The sequence below is a fragment of the Carassius gibelio genome, chromosome B19, assembly GCF_023724105.1.
Source record: "Carassius gibelio isolate Cgi1373 ecotype wild population from Czech Republic chromosome B19, carGib1.2-hapl.c, whole genome shotgun sequence".
Taxonomy (NCBI): Eukaryota; Metazoa; Chordata; class Actinopteri; order Cypriniformes; family Cyprinidae; genus Carassius; species Carassius gibelio.
In genome coordinates, this window is record NC_068414.1 from 30,282,336 (window position 1) to 30,299,262 (window position 16,927).

The 16,927-nt window shown below is 36.2% G+C and overlaps 1 protein-coding gene across 7 annotated transcripts in view; it reads right to left on the reverse strand.

The window, feature by feature from the left end:
• LOC127979176 (collagen alpha-1(IX) chain-like) overlaps positions 1-16,927 on the reverse strand; it is a 41,647-nt gene that overhangs the window by 23,420 nt on the left and 1,300 nt on the right. For 4 of the 7 annotated variants that reach the window (XM_052584432.1, XM_052584434.1, XM_052584430.1 and 1 more), the window contains exons 2-4: positions 12,136-12,197; positions 3,825-3,980; positions 278-363 (exon numbers count right to left, since the gene is read on the reverse strand). In XM_052584432.1, coding sequence (XP_052440392.1) covers positions 278-363; positions 3,825-3,850 — 112 coding nt within the window. In that variant the 5' untranslated portion in view covers positions 3,851-3,980; positions 12,136-12,197. Of the gene's footprint in view, positions 1-277; positions 364-3,824; positions 6,692-12,135; positions 12,198-16,927 lie in introns of those variants that run through there. The other 3 variants (XM_052584431.1, XM_052584435.1, XM_052584429.1) reach the window with 3 other exon arrangements.

Sequence of the window (16,927 nt, forward strand, 5' to 3'; positions counted from 1 at the left end):
TTTTTGGCAGACAAAACGGCTTTAAATAAAAAGCCTGCTAAATGATTAGTTAGAATATTAAATAATCATCAGTCTTTGAAAATAACAGATTTATTGATTCATATTCCTATTATTAGGATACAATAATATTTATACAAATAATAAGAATAATAAAAATAATAAAATAAAATAAAATAATAAGAAAGACAAAGGCATTATGGGATGATTAGCATTTTATTACTAGCTTAAATCTATGGGACACATGAAACATCAAACAGTGTTTTGAAAAGATACTCACGAGCGAAAGCTGGTGCACAGAGCAACGTGAAGACAATCAAGCGTGTTAAACATCCAGCCAACATCCGTCGCCAGAACCAAGTCCTGCTAGAGACAGAGATGTGCACTATTCAGACACACAATATACAGCATGCAAACAAATATTCTTCACTGAGGAAGAAGCAATGCAATTACATTTTGTTTCTTTGAACTGAAAAATCTAAGTATCCTGAAAAAAAAAAATATCATGGATTCCACAAAAAATAAAAAAAATAAACAATAAAATAAATAAATAAATAAAATAAAAAGCAGAACAACATTGTTTTCAACATTGATAACAATGATAAATAAATGTGTCCGCATATTAGAATGATTTCTGAAGGATCATGTGACACTGAAAACACGTTTACATCAAAGTTTTTATACTGTACTGTACAAACTGCATTTTCTATCACCCTGGCCTGCACCTTAACCTCCCCCTTACAGAAAACTACTGGCAATTTTTTAATTTCATAAAAAAAAAAAAAAAAATATATATATATATATATATATATATATATATATATATATATATATATATATATATATATATATATACTTTATGTTTATTTATTTTTATGTTTATTTATACCCATGTCATTATACACATTTGTGTCCTCATAAACCATATATACCACTACTACTACTACTACTACTACTACACACACACACACACACACACACACAGAGAGACACATCGTATCAACCTCAAACCTTTGAATGGTATCATTTAACAGCACTGAAAAGCACATTATTAAAGTCAGTCAGACACAGACCCTGAAGCTCCTCACTGGAAGAGAGTCATGCTAAGAGAGACAGAGACACTGAGCTTTTGATCAGGCCCTGAGCCACCTGTCCACTCCAGCATCCATGTGTGTGTGTGTGCATGTGTGTGTGTGTTGTTTAAAATTGGCTAGAGAAGCGGGGAAAAGTGACAGGAAGATATTCTGCAACAGCAATGACGAATGAGTCATACTCTTGGGTCAAAGGTACTGACACACAATATACACTATGCATCTATCCACAGAATACACACACACACACACACACACGTAACCCTGGCACCCATCCATCCACCTATATATCTAAAGGACGCATGCACAGTCATTCCACTGATCAGACTAATGGTGAGCATGTTAAAGTCACTGTAGGTGACTTTATGCAAATAGTATGCATCAAATTTCCAGCTACCTGACAGATATCTGAAATAGATGCTCTGAGAATTCACAGCAGTCTCTTTGACAGCACTAGATTCTCTGTGCAGCACAAACGAATCGGCCTACGCATGTGTTGGTGGATCCAAAACTTGGCAAGCTCTCTGCCTGTCAGTCATTACGTGTTCCAGTTTGCTGACAGTGATTCATTAAAAATATCTGCCTCAGAAGAATGATTGAGACACCAGAACTTGTCTGACGAAATCTCATGACTGTGATTAGGACTATGTCAGGATCTGAAAAACTTTGAATCAATAATAACTTAAGTTTCAGACTGCTTGTCACACAAAGCTACTGTATGCCTTATTGTATTAACTCTACATCTTACAGGTTTGGAACAACATGAGATACTGCTCAAACATTTAGGGTAGTAAGGGTAGTAAATATTACAATTTAAAATGACTGTTTTCTATTTGAATATAAATAAAAAAAAAAAAAAAATTCCTGTGATGTGCTGCTCTGTATTTTTGTGGAAACATTTTTTTTTTTTTCAGGATTTTTTAATGAATATAAATGTCAAAAGAACAGCATTTGTGACAGAAATATTTTGTAACACTATAAAAGCCTTTGCTGTCACTTCTGATCAACGTGTTGCATCCTTGCTGAATAAAGGCATTCATTTCTTTAATCAATGAATATAAAACCCTCCTCACCCTAAACTTTTGAATGGCATAAAACAGTTTATATACGTATACAATGCAACTCACAGACACCCTGTCAGGACTGTCAAAATGATCCTCTCTCCCTCTCAGTTTAAGCTCACTCCCTTGACAAATGGTTTTGCTTTGCAAGCAATTGTTCTATTATACGAAAATAACAGCTTGTATTTTTCATTTGCAGCTGTTGAGGCAGAAGTGCGTGTGGAGATGACAGAATAATCAAACAGAAGGATGAGAGCACAATACAGATAATTATACAACTTCAGATCACTGATTTTCACGATAAATAAAACAGAGAATGTCTATATAAAGGGAAATAATCCACTACAGTGTAAAAAATAAAGAGGTGCGTGTGTGTGTGTGTCACACATATGGCATTAGCCCCCAAGCTGTGGTGGCTTTGGTGTGTGAGCCAGATTCCCTGGCAGCTTTCCTGAACACTCCCAGTGTCTTAATTAAAGTATTCCCAACCTTCCCTCCTTTATATGACAGTTACGACTCTCAAATTGGACTTTTAGCTAAATTAAAATTCAAAGATATAACATATTTAACAATAAATAATAAGTATATACAGTGGTGTCATGCAATGGTTTGTTATGCAATGGGGAAAATGTGACCAAGATCATCTTTATGAGAAATGAAATAAACAAAATGTTAGTTATTGATCCCAGTTCTCCTAACGTCTCAAATATTCTAAAGATGCATATCATAACATAACTAAGTGAATAAATAGTGTTGACATTAACCTTGGGAGCACTATAGTCTCGTTTAACTAGATAATCTGGTAATCATTTATTATTGAGTCATATAGCATCTATGAATGCAGTGTGGTGTTGTGATCTGAGAGCTTCTGATGGTTCAGGTTTTGTCTGATTCTCTCTGTGTCTAATACAGTAGCGGGTGAAGCTGAGATTAGGAGGCAGCGTTATCTAAATCTTGGATTTGGTTCTGCTGACACACTCGTAATCCATGCGTGGAGGAATATCTCCTCCCACTCACAGCCGTCATCAGGACAAACGTATGAGGGAAGGCTCCGGAAATCACAAGCTGCTGATTAATCATAGTAAAGAGATTTGTGACCAGCAACAGAGTAAAAATATCACAACTGAGGGGGATCTCGGACCTTTTCAAGGCATTTTCTTTTCAGTTTACATTTCCCCCCATGATAATGGGACCATGATAATTCTAATTGAGCAGCTATCATGTGTCTGACATATTCATCTAGCAAACAAACACACTGAAACATGGGGAATATCATCAGATGTGTGGTTTCCCTGCCAGGCAACTGCTGTTTTCCTGTTTTCCATCCAGATGTTGAGGGAAGTCCCTCCTCAACTTTCTTCTAATCTATAATTACAAAGGCGCTAAGAAGAAAGGAACATCTTAAATAAAAGGGCTTTGGTGGCAGAGAAGAACCTGTCTTGAACTCAACAAAATGCAGTTAAGGCTCTAAATAATAATCACTAAAAAGGGTGAAGTTGTTTGAAATTCAATGCCAAATTACGGATGTTCCTCACTGCCTGAGCGTTTTAGAACTCCAAAAACTCAAAGCAACTCATCAGAGGGAAATACCCCCCCCCCCCCAAAAAGCCAGAAGAAAGTGTTTTAAGACTTTTCCCATGTCTTTCACGAGGGTCACCAGTGTTTGAGATCTTACCTGCTCATGCTGAGGTGAGGAGCCATGTTTCTGTCCCTCAACGGAGATGTGGGAATCTGAATGGATGTAGAGGTTTTGTCCTTTGGCCCAGAGATGTGTCGTCCCCCTCCAGTCTGTCTTCAGCGGTGCCCACGGGCCTCTCTGACTGAACACGACCTGTGCAGGAGATGGCAAACCTTTGGGACACATTAAGTTTTTTTTTTGCAAGGGTGACCTGGCTTGGTTCCTGGCATCCGATTGGCTGGGATAGATTCAAGGGGTGGTGCCAAGGCTTATTTTACGACCGATGTTTAAAGGAGATATTGAGCCTCGGGCATAACAAGCACCTTTTTTATATTTCTGCACAGGAGCTAATAACACATGTTGAGCGGTAGCAGTTCTGCTAATGGGAAGCCCTACTGCAGGGAGAGCCTGTCATAAACACAGTTAGATTGTGTGCATCTAACACTGGTTAAAAATATACGTTCAGCATCCCAACCTGACAACCATTATTCACGAATCACGAATCATTCATCCAACTGTATGAATAAATCTGGGGTAATTGCACAAAGGTTGCATATGAAGGTAGAAAAGTCGCTGCAAAATCTGGAAAGGTAGCACACTTCAACAACGCTACAAAAGCCAAGTTTTCTTCAGGTAAAATGGCACTGTGATTCCTACTGTAGTGTTCCTTCATTTTGTCCCATTTTTTCTTTGATTATAGGGAGAAATCTGAAGATAGAATTTGTAAAATTGTAAATAAATAAATAAAATAACATAAAGAGAGAAGTAACAGTAAAGAAATAGTAAAAAAAAAAAAAAAAATAGTAGCTTAAATGTAGCTAAAAGCACATAGAACTGCAAATATTTAGATTTTTACATTCAATTAAGTAAATTTGAGCATTGTTTGTTCATGAAAATTTTTTTTGCCTAGGTACTAGGTACACTGTAAAAAAAACTTAGGTAAAATTTACAGCAGCTGTGGTTGCCGGAATTTTACAGTAAAAAAAATGGTAGCAACTTCTCGGGTTTTATAGTTAAATACCGTAATTTCATTAACTGATATAATGTTAATATACCAACCTACTGAAATCTGTTTTGTACATTTGTAATAAACTGATAACCACCAAAAGCAGGTGTAAACATCCATTTAACAACATTAGGTGTAACATGCAACCCTAATGTATAAAACTGCTAAGAAAAAAAAAATAAGAAGAAACATAGTTATTTTAACAAAAAAATAAAAATAACAAAAATTATAAATGTAACGCAGGGAATTCTGGGAATGTCCATTTACTATTATTATTCACTGTAAACTATACTACCGTAAAATGACAAGTAATATTCAATACAGTTTTTCACTGAATATAGTAGGTGAATTTACCAATAACCATTTAACAAGTTTTAACATAGGCATTTTTGCAGTCATTTAAAGTTAATTTCACAGCCATTTTTACAGTCTAGGGAAGCAAAAGAGTGGAAAGTATACTTAAACTTCAAGAAACATTTTTCCTGGAATTTTTCCACCTCTTTGCAAACCTTCTAAGACCTGATATTCTAGGATTTAGATCCAAGTCTTTGGGTTCTCAATCCTTTTTATTACAACTTTTTAAATCCAATTGCAAGTCTAATTGCAGAATATGATGTATAATACATAAACTTAACTTGGCCGCCACCATTAATTAACCTAAATACCTAATTAAAGAATACAAGCAGAACTTGCTGTTGAAATTCCGTGGCGTTTTCTGCAGAATTCAGTGGGCGCAGGTTTCTGGTCAGAGCCACTGATGACTAATGCTGAAGGATGTTGAGATAAATCTGTCAAATGGGACATATTGCATAACAAACCTCAATTTACATCCAAAATATGTGTGTTTAAATAATAAAAGCAGCAAAAAAAAAAAAAAAATAGGACTCAAAAAGGCAAGGGATTAGAAAAGCATCAGCAGTGCCAGTCTTGTGAGGGATGTTGAAGTACATCTAACAGATGGGACATTCTGCATAATAAAACCAATACAGCATTTGTATGTTTATATTAGATTACTCAGACTTGTTTGTGCTTTAGTATCCTTATTGGATTATAAAGAAAACAACTTTTTGATGAAAGGGAAGACACAGCAGAGACTTTAGGAATGCTCTCAAAAGAAAAGGAGATTGTAAAGCGTCTGTAAAATGACTGTGAAGTCGATCTGTGTCGGCTTGCATGAGCTCCCTCACTATTAAGGTCTTTCCTTGTAGCTTTGCCCTCATCAGAGGAGGATTCTGGGAAAGGAAATATACTAATGACATAAAAACGGGTCTATGAAAGTGACTTGCTCGCAGGCATGTCAGCCACAATGACTTCTGTTACATCAAATGTGATGTAATTTATACCTTATGAGAGCATTAAGGCTTTCGCCGCAGGGCCCAGACAGAATCTGCATTTCATCTTACAGGATATATAATTCAACACCACCTTCATTCACACCTTATCTGTTATAAAGGCATACAAGAACGCGAGAAACATGTGAAAAAGCAAAAAGCTTAAAGGAAAGAAACGCTGAAGCATGCATCATGTCCTCATAAAACACATGTTCAGGCTGTCATGGAACATCTGGATAGCTGGTTGTTGATTAAAGATTTTAGACACCAGGCAAAAAAAACTTGAAATATGTGTGAGCACTGCAAATTTATAATGTCAGACTTTCTCTGGCTTCTTGTGTGCTGATAGTAAGCCATAGAAGAAGCAGTGCTGCTAATATACGTGTGGAGACCGAGAGCATATGTGGTCAGAGTGAAAGCGCTGAGGAAGCGATTGAAATAGAACACTGACATGCTGCTTAATGTATACTGAATATGTATATTAATATGTAAAAGGTATGCATTATGCAGTGATTATGTATTTAAACTACTGTTCAGTGTGGGGTTAAATAAAAAAAGAAAGAAAGAAAGAAAGAAACAAACACTTTCAATCAGCAAACATACATTAAATTGATAAAAAAAAAAAAGTTATGTCAAGAAAAGTATAATGGTTCAAAATAGTTTTAATTTCAAATAAATGCTGTTATTTCTAACTTTCTATTCACCAAAGATTCCTGAAAATAAATTAAGTGTATCATGATTTCCACAAAAAAAATATGAAGCAGCACAACTGTTTTCAGAATTGGTAATAATAATAATACAAATGTTTCTTGAGCATCAAATCAGCATATTAAAAATGATTTTTGAAGGATCATGTGACAATGAATGCGGTAATTTTAATTGCTATATTATTTCACAACATAACCGTTTTTACTGTATTTCTGATCAGATAAATGCAAACTTTTTATCTGAAAAACTCAAACAAGTCTTAAAATCATATTAATTGTTGCATTCCCAAACTGACATTGCTGCCACATGACCTACATCATGTGATGTTTAAAAAAAAAAGTATATTCTTTTATAAAAATTTATAAAAAATTATTATTATTATTAAAATAGTTCTTCCTATCCTAATACTGGAAGTGGACTTATTTGAAGGTTGATTTCCTTCAAAAGTGTCAACCCCATGACTCAGAGTACACAGAGAGGGCAAGGTGACCGCTGTGTTTAATGGACAACACAGACCCACATGCTTTTAGTGCATACACTACAGTAGCACACACTGTGTTTAAACAACCGGCAGTGTGAATGCAATAAATGCTGGGTAACTTAAATATGTAATCTGAATATGAATAATAGTGGCTTAATTCCTAACCATTATAGGCGGATGTTTAAATTAAATATTAGTTTACATCAGACTATATTTCAACATACACATTAATTACTACGCTAAAACTATATTCATCCTAAATAAACACATAAAAAAATACAAAATTAATTAGTTCAAAATTCTAAACATATTAGTAGTAGTATATTAGTAGTAACAATGTTACTACTACTATAACTACTGCTGCTACTAATAATCATCATCTGACAATTACTAGCACTGTAATTTGTGAAACATTCTAAAATTAGTCTGGGTAGAAATATTATTTTGCCATTTTAGCAAAAAGTCGTTCATAAAATGGCTTTTAAAATATACCAACCAATGCTAATATAATAGGTAGAGGTGAACACAAAAGGAAAAAAATATATATATTAAATAAATAGATTATATTGGCTATTTTTTACATATATGTATGTATTGCTGGTAGATTAACTGAAATATATTGTTTAAGTGAATGGCTATGTTTATTGTTCGCCAAAATATTAATCCTAAACTTAAACTGTAAGTGCAGAGACACACTCAGGGTGTTAATCGTGAGTAAAGCTAAATTATCTCACATCTATTGACACTGACATAAGCCTGCATGCGTAGTGCGTCTGACAACACAGCACACATCATCCGTTATTATCATGCATCCAGCCTCAGACAGAGAGGAGAGAGAGAGAGAGAGAGAGAGAGAGAGAGAGAGAGAGAGGGAGGGGGCATGCAAGTGGTGCAGCAGCACTTAGGCAGATTGGACATCATCTCTGGAGGTGGGAGAACGCAAGCGCACTACCGCAGCACGCAGGAGCTGAATGATCACCATGGCAACAACAGCATCAGTACCAGCAGCAGCATCAGCCGTGAACCGCTCATGCCTGTGTCAACACTGAGACCTGCTCCTGCTCTCAACGCACATTCCCTCCCTCTCAACTTAATGACATAGGATCAAAGCGGGTGCGCGGATCACGCCTCCAGGTCGCGCAGCAGCATCGTCGCACAAGCAGGTAAGCTGACGGCCGTTTACGCTCTTTCTCTGGTATTGTTCATCTGTGTTGGGCTCACGTCGACCGCGGACTTGCTTTTGACTGCCGTTTCCTAATGACTGACTAGTCTGGCCTGGTCTGGTCTTTAAGCCGCTCTTAGGTGGACCAGCAGGGAAATATTCCGTCATCCGGCATAAATCCCTGTTAGGAACATATTGGATGCATATTCTGCCAATGCAACGCACCAGCCATCTGGCTCCAGCAGAAACACACAGCACATTTGAAGCGTGTGACACTGATGTTGACTTGAGTAGTACGTCATGTGCCGGACACCACAACTGGGAATGATTCGATTAAGGGTGCATTGCTTTCTGTTCTGCTAGAAGGCTAATATGTCATTTGATGGGTCAGAAAGAGTTCATTTAAAACCTGAAGGAACCGTTAAGACATATGAGTCATGACAAGGATTTGCATGACGCATTTTCAAGTAACAGTGAGGGAAAAACATCTAGGCTTTTGGGTTTTCCTTCATGTATTTGGTCAAAAACTGAGTGTAAACATCGCTTCTTCCGCTCAGAGAGGTTTCAAGTACTGAGGTGTTTCTAGCAGGGCTGAACTGACAAAAACAGCCAGCTGAAGACTCAAGAAACTCCATCATACAGGAGCTAACTAAAACCACTGGAGTTACTCTGCATTAGGGAAATCCAGATGTTCACCTTGAATGGAATCATTTCACAAGATAAATAGATCTAAACTCATCTAAATGCATATCTGGCTTGTATTGGAAGGTCAATAAATCTGACATTGACAGTCTTGACGAGCAGGACTGCGGATCTATTTTTCAAAATGACTCGTCTTGTGTAGAGGAGACTTCGAAATTCAGCTCATGGCATTTGACTCAGACTGACATTTGCAGGTGATGTAAAATCTGGAATAATCGAGACTGTTAATGAGTGCTGTGAATAATGCAGTTGGACCGTATAAATGGTGACATTCAAACGCAAACTTGTAAGTCCCACAAGGGCCTGAGCGCTTTAATGGATGGGGCCGGGGCTTGCCAGAGGACACAAAATACCCCAGACACCAGCGTGCTCTAACTGATGTGGTAAAACAGCAGATTTTCCAGCAGACTTCCGATCGGCCGGCCTGTCCACACTGCTTCAGGCAAAACGTACAGGACGATATTCTGGGAATGCTAGGAGAAAGAATAACAGCAAGCTTAGGCGTTGTATTTATTCTAGAAAAATCTGTACAAAGTTCTGGAATTCTCAGAGGACAGAATGTCTATGAATTTTTCGATGAGGTTTATTGAACGCCTCCTTAGAAAGAAAAAAAATAAAATGCAATAATGTTAAAATTCATTCATTCATAAAGTTCATTTCTGCATATAATGGATGTATCGCAGTTTCAGAAAAAATATTAATATATTTAGCAGCACACTTGATAATAAAGAATAATTGATAATAAAGAAATGTTTCTTGAGCAGCAAATCAGTATATTAGAATGACTTCTGAAGGATCATGTGACACTGAAGACTGGAGTGATGAAATTGGAAATGTAGCTTTGCATCATGAGAATAAATTAATTGTAAAATCTTTTCAAACAGAATACAATTGTTTTAAATTTGAACGATATTACCCTTTTTTACTGTACTTTTGATCAATTCAATCCAGACTTGCAAAAATATAAAATATATATATATTATCCTCTGAGCAGTCAGCATCAACACAAAGAAAATAGTTTATTGGTGGTTTATGATATCTATTCCTTTAACATGTTAATAGATCGAACCTAAAATCTTACCTCCCATGTGAATCAGACTTTTTATGGTAACAGATGAAGACTGAGTAGTCCCGTCAACAGAGACTTTTTAATATAAATAGCTGTACATTAAAGCTGCAGTAGGTAACTTTTGTAAATATATATTTTTTACATATTTATTAAACCCGTCATTATGTCCTGACAGTAGACAATGAGACGGATAATCTGTGAAAAAATCAAGCTCCTCTGGCTCCTCCCAGTGTCCTATTGCCATTTACAGAAATACATCGCTCCCGGTAAGAAACAACCAATCAGAGCTGCGGTCCGTAACTTTGTTTGTGTTCAAAATGTAGAAAAATGTATATAATAAGCGAGTACACCATGAATCCATGGCTTGTCCTGAATCACTAGGGTACATCTATAATAAGTGTTTATATTCGGACTATTTTAGATTGCTTCGGGGGTACCGCGGCAGAGTAACCCAGTACCTTTGTGATTCTTCATAGACATAAACAGAGAGAAGTAGTTCCGGCTACAATGTTCTTCCGCAAGACGCAAGCAGTTCTGTTTATTAACCGCTAGAGTGTCAAAATTTCCCTACCGCAGCTTTAAATATCAAATTTTATTCATTTTGGTTTTGATTATGTTAACATTTTCCTTTCATTGTGTTAAAGCAACTTTACTTTTAGTAAACATCATAACTGGTTCGGACACAGTGTACCACAAAAATATCTTCCGAATGACAGGTCACAAACAACTGGACATTTTGTTGATCGGTTGGCTTCTGTTTCTGCATTGTGTCCGATAACCCCACCAATGTAAAATTGAATTGGTCAGTCCTTCTCAAAACTGCATATTAATAGTCTTAATGTTCTGATTTGCATAACATAGTATTTTCAGCCTAACTGTGCAGAAAAATGCTGACATGAACTTCATTGCACTTTAGTATGATTTCATCCCTCTCATTTTAGGCTTCTGTCTGTGACTATTCAGGACAATTTCAAACGATAGCTTTCGAATCAGCTGTGAATTGTAATGTGACCATCAGAAGCAGTGTGTGTGGTGTCAGGTTTTCTCAGGTCTCTTTGTGTGGATTTGTAACAGTTTGTACTCAGGCGGTCTCATGCGGTCCTGTGACTCTCTCTCATGTGATTTCTCTAATCTCTTTTCACTATCACATTGTTCCCGCAGGGTCAAGCGCATGCCGTATAAATCTTTAACCAGCACCATTGTACTACCGCAAGACTTCATTATACAGAGCTGAATATCACTGCTGCAAGACTAGATCTATCTATGTATCTTCAGTTATCCATCTCTTTATACCCTTGCACAGTGAGAATCATAATGCATTTTAGACATTCAATTGAGACACTTATGTGCCTTGGGTTTCTAACCACAAACTAAACCACTGTCATCTCACCCAACCTCACCCTGTCTTCTGTCTGTATGTAGCAAAGCAGACGCTTGTGACCTTTAGAGTCGTCACAGCCAGCTTACTTAAGAAAACAAGTATGTTACTATTTCATTCTATTATCTACGCTACTATTTTGGAGCAAAAGTAGCATGCAACTATAGGATGCATTTGAATACTATGCATAGAATGTGGATTTTATGGATCCATGGAATATCTGATCTACAAGTCTTGCCAAAATGTGCATGATCGCACATTATCCCTTAAATGCCCATCCTGTTTGAACTTGTTTGTTCGTATAGGTTCAAATCGGCTTGCTAGGGACTAGGAATTATCCCATGCTTGCTGAATTATTCATGCAGCATAAAGAGGTCATGTGACAACAACATAGCATACTACACTTTCTGTAAATACTGTTTTTGAAAATAGTAGGTCGTTTGAGTATACACACGGCAGACAGAGGTTTACCTGACTTTGACTTTTGAGATGTGTGTGTGCGTCTAGTTCAAGGCTGGTGAAATTGATTTGTTCTGTAAAACAGAAAATACAAAGTCATTTCAGTATAAATATATACTAATATACAGTACTAATATTTCACAATATTGCTGTGTTTTATGTTTTTATTTTTATTTAATTTAATTTAATTAATTTAAAGGCAATTAATATATATATTATATATATATATATATATATATATATATATATATATATTAACTTTCTAAACTACACAACTTGATATTCTGAGGTTGATGATGAACATCTCCCGAAGGTTAAGAACTTCCTTTCACTGAATAATTGTATAAGTGGCTTAATTTGATTAAGAGTGGCCCAATTTTGTACTCTGTTCGTGTAAAGTGCCATTAACATTTGCCATGTTCAATTACAAGCACAAGGCTCAAATAGATATATGCGCGCGCGCGCACACACACACACATACTCACACACAGACGGACACAACCTGACAGACCCATAAGGCTCTTCACTCTAGCCAGAATGAAATCATAGATCACTCACAGCAAGCCCACAGCCTGCAGAATTGATTAAGCAGGCAAGTCGAGCAAGTGTCTTCAGTGTGCAGTAGATTTATGATTGCTCACACACACAAAGCGCAAAAGTATTGGATATTGCTGGAAGTGAACTCTGGGAAATGCAGGTTACAATTTTATCATTTTTGCAGATATCTGAGAATATTAAAGGTGTCCCGTAATTCAGTCCGGCTGTAATACATTCAACTGAGCCCTTCACTGTCCAAACACAGAGAGATTCATTTCCCAGACTTCCTTTGCAAACAAGATTTTTGATAGCAGTTTAATGTCCAGTAGCGTCTGCTGCGTGTGATTATTCCCTGTAAAGGAAGTAGTGAACTCAGTTAAACCAATATAGTTTCATCATGTAATACCACTCCGCTATCTAAATCAAATTACATGTATATATATAATTACAATAGATATAAATATGTTAGAATCTATTTTATTTCTATAAAAATTCACCTAATAAACTCCATATTATTCTGCGTTTACTTATTAAGCAGATGTATTCTTCGAAAGCAACTTCATGTTATTCCACTATATCCTATAATTATTAATTTAGCAGATACACAAATTAACTTTATATTATTCTATTGCATTCAATTTTGTTTTTACTACACACATTTACCTAAAGCAACTTCATGTTATGTTATTCTACTACATTTTATATGTATTTATTTATCAGATCCTTTTACACAAAGCACTTTATGTAATTTTGTTATGTTCTATTTACTTATACTAATTCATAAGATGCATTCACCTTTTCTATTCTATATTAAATTTAGCAGATCCATTTATCTAAATCAACTTTTACATTTTCTATTTTATTCAATGTGTATTTAGCACGTGCATACACTTATTCCAACATCATATTATTATATTGTTTTATTCTAGAATTATTTATTTACGAGATGCAAGCGACTTCATGTTATTCTACAATATTCTTCTGTTCTATTCTTGTGTACAAAAGTCTTTCTACAGCGCATGAGTACTGTACTTTCAAATTAAGCACCAGTACCCATAATGCCATCTGTTTGTGCTCCAGCAGCTGCAGAGGTCAGTGCTCTCCGGCCCATCTCGAATGGGCTCTCAGGATATTGAATTGGGCAGTGAAGCCAACACGATTGAACATTAACGTTAACGCAAGGGCAACGTTTCAAAGGAACCATATTTTTCATTTCTCAGCATCAGCTTCCAGAGGAAGGTGACTGCAGCTCCAGAGCTGTTAACCTTTACCTGGCACACTGAGACTGAGGACTAAACCGCTAATAATAGCCATCTAATGCTACATCACACTCGCTCAGATCCCGCCTCCTTTATTGTTTTCTTTTTCCCACTCCCTCTGTCAATGTCTGCAGGCATGGCATTAGTAACTATATTTCATCACTGCTAACAGAAACATTGCGCTCCCCATCAAGTCTGACAGTGAAGCTCCTGTAGTTTTCCTAACTATGGCTTATGTGGTTTTGAGACATTTTAATCATCTGTTTATTGATAGGAAGCTGTCACTGCACCCACTGCTTCAGAAAACAGATGAGAGGATGCAAAACAGGGACATGTGTAATGATTGAGCTGTAGTTCCTCTGTGAATATAGTTAATAAGGCTTTGAGGTACTTTCATTTGGTGCGTTTTCTACCTTACTAAAGTACAAAAGAACAACAAGTAATCAGTGTTTGTCTAAACATTCAGATGTCATCTGCTTCAGCCAATGGCATGAATTTGGGGCGGAGCTATTGTTTGTTCAACCAATGGCAAAATGCAGAAGTATTTCTGGTCATTATTTTTACACTTAAGCTACATAAAGTAATTAAAACAGTATCCGATATATAATGATAAACATTTCAAAAGGTTTAGGCTACAATTAAATCACACAACCCCTCTACATTAAATGTTTAATACAGTGAATCCAGTATTATGAAATAATCCAGATTTGTAGAAATGTCATAGTAAACCAATCAAATGCATTACAATAAAGTAATACTTTATTTGAAGCCTTTTTATATGAAGTATTTTAAAATAATTTGAATGCATTAATTATATTTTGGGTCCCAATTTATATTGTGTCCCTAATACCTGTGTACTTCTCTAATCTTGTTGTATTCTGTTTTCGGTAACACTTTAGTATAGGGTCCAATTCACACTAATAACTACTTGCTTATTAGCATGTCTATTATTAACATATTGGCTGTTTATTAGTGCTTATAAAGTACATATAATGCATGACATCCATAATCCTACCCAATACCCTAAACTTAACAACTACCTTATAAACTATTAATAAGCAGCAAATAAGGAGTTAATTGAGGCAAAAGTCATAGTTGATGGTTATTTAATAGTGAGAACTGGACCCTAAAATAAAGTGTGACCCTGTTTTCTTTTTATTTATTATCCAATTAAAAAAGAAAAAAAAGTTGGTCACACTTTATTTTAAGGTCCAATTCTCACTATTAGCTAACTATTAACTTTGACTTTTGCCTCAATTAACTCCTAATTTTCTGCTTATTAATAGTTTATAATGTAGTTGTTAAGTTTAGGTTATTGGGTAGGATTATGGATGTCATGCATTATATGTACTTTATAAGCACTAATGAACAGCCAATATGTTAATAATAGGCATGATAATAAGCAACTAGTAGAATTGGACCCTATACTAAAGTGTTACCAAAAAACAACAACCTTTAAACCCTTGCTATGTGTACTGTGTTAAAGGGTTACTTCAACCCAAAAATTTAATCAAGGCTGCATTTTACTCACCCCCGAGGCATCCGCTATATGATTTTCTTCTTTCAGACGAATCCGGTTGGAGTTATATATAAAAAAAAATTGTCTTTTATCTTTCAAGCTCTATCATTGCAGTCAGCGGGTGTTGCATTGCTTCAGTCCAAAAGAAGTGAAATAAAAAGCGCCCATCCATAAAAAAAAAATGTCTCACATGGCTCCGGAGGGTGAACAAGGGCTCCTGTAGTGAACTGATGTGTTTTTGTAACAAAAAAAATGTCCATATTCAAAACGTAATAATCACTTTAATCTGGCTTGCTCCAACAGCTGTACACAGAAGCCATTCCGGGAGCATGGCGCATGAGGTCAACGTTGCGCATGCACCAATAAGTCTTGTGAAAACCAATGTTTGTTTACAAAATCAAAGGAAGCAAAGCTGCCTTATTTTAGCAAAGGAAAACCAGGCTCCTTTTGGCTTGTATTGAAATCCTCTGACATTCTTTATTACAAATCCTTGTTTTGTACTTCTGATTAGTGACCGTTGTTTTGTCTTGATCTCTCTGCTGTGTTTCCGCGTGTGTCACTTATTAGCAGCGCATGTCAGCGCATGTGCAACGCTGACCTCATTCGTCACCCGCCCGGAACTGCTTCTGTGTAAAACTGTGAGCACAAGCTAGATTCAAGTGATTATTACCTTTTGAATATGGTCATTTTTCTTACAAAAACACATTGGTTCTCTACCGGAGCCCTTTGTTCACCACCAGGAGCTGTGTGAGACACTTTTTTGTTTTTATGGAATGGCGCTTTTTATTGAATGTCTTTTGGACTGAAACAAAGCAACACACGCTGACTGCAATGATAGAGCCTGAAAGATCAAGGATAATTTTTTATATAACTGGATAATCCGACTGGATTTGTCTGAAAGTAGAAAGTCATATACACCTAAAGATGTCTAGGGGGTGAACTAACCATTTAAGCTAACTGATATTTGTCATAGCACTTGCATATCATTGTTCTTTTGTTGATTGCTTCTATTGACCTCATTTGTAAGTCACTTTGTAAGAAAAAAAATATATATACATATTATATACATATTCAGTGAGGTATTACAAAATATTTCAGTTGATAATGTTTCATTTGTCTTACTTGAAATGAAAGGTGAAGTGTGGGATACAGCATTCTGACACCATAGCATACGAATCAGGAGGGGTTTGTGGGAAGCTGTTTATAAACACTGACGTGCCAGTCTGTGACACAGGTACTCATTTTGTTCAGGCACTAAATTTAATTATTTTTGTCTCATTTTAATTGGTTTTGGCAAGACTAATCTGAGCAACACTGAGAACCTGAATTTGAGGATGTGTCTCAGAAACAACTTTGAGTTCACCTAAACTATAAGACACACGTGAATAATAAGGGTTGGTGCATATCTGCTGGCTGCTGCAATGGTTTTCTTGCTCACTTGATTTCGATCCAGGAAGTTCTGCTTCTTTGCCCCCTGCTGATGGGATGT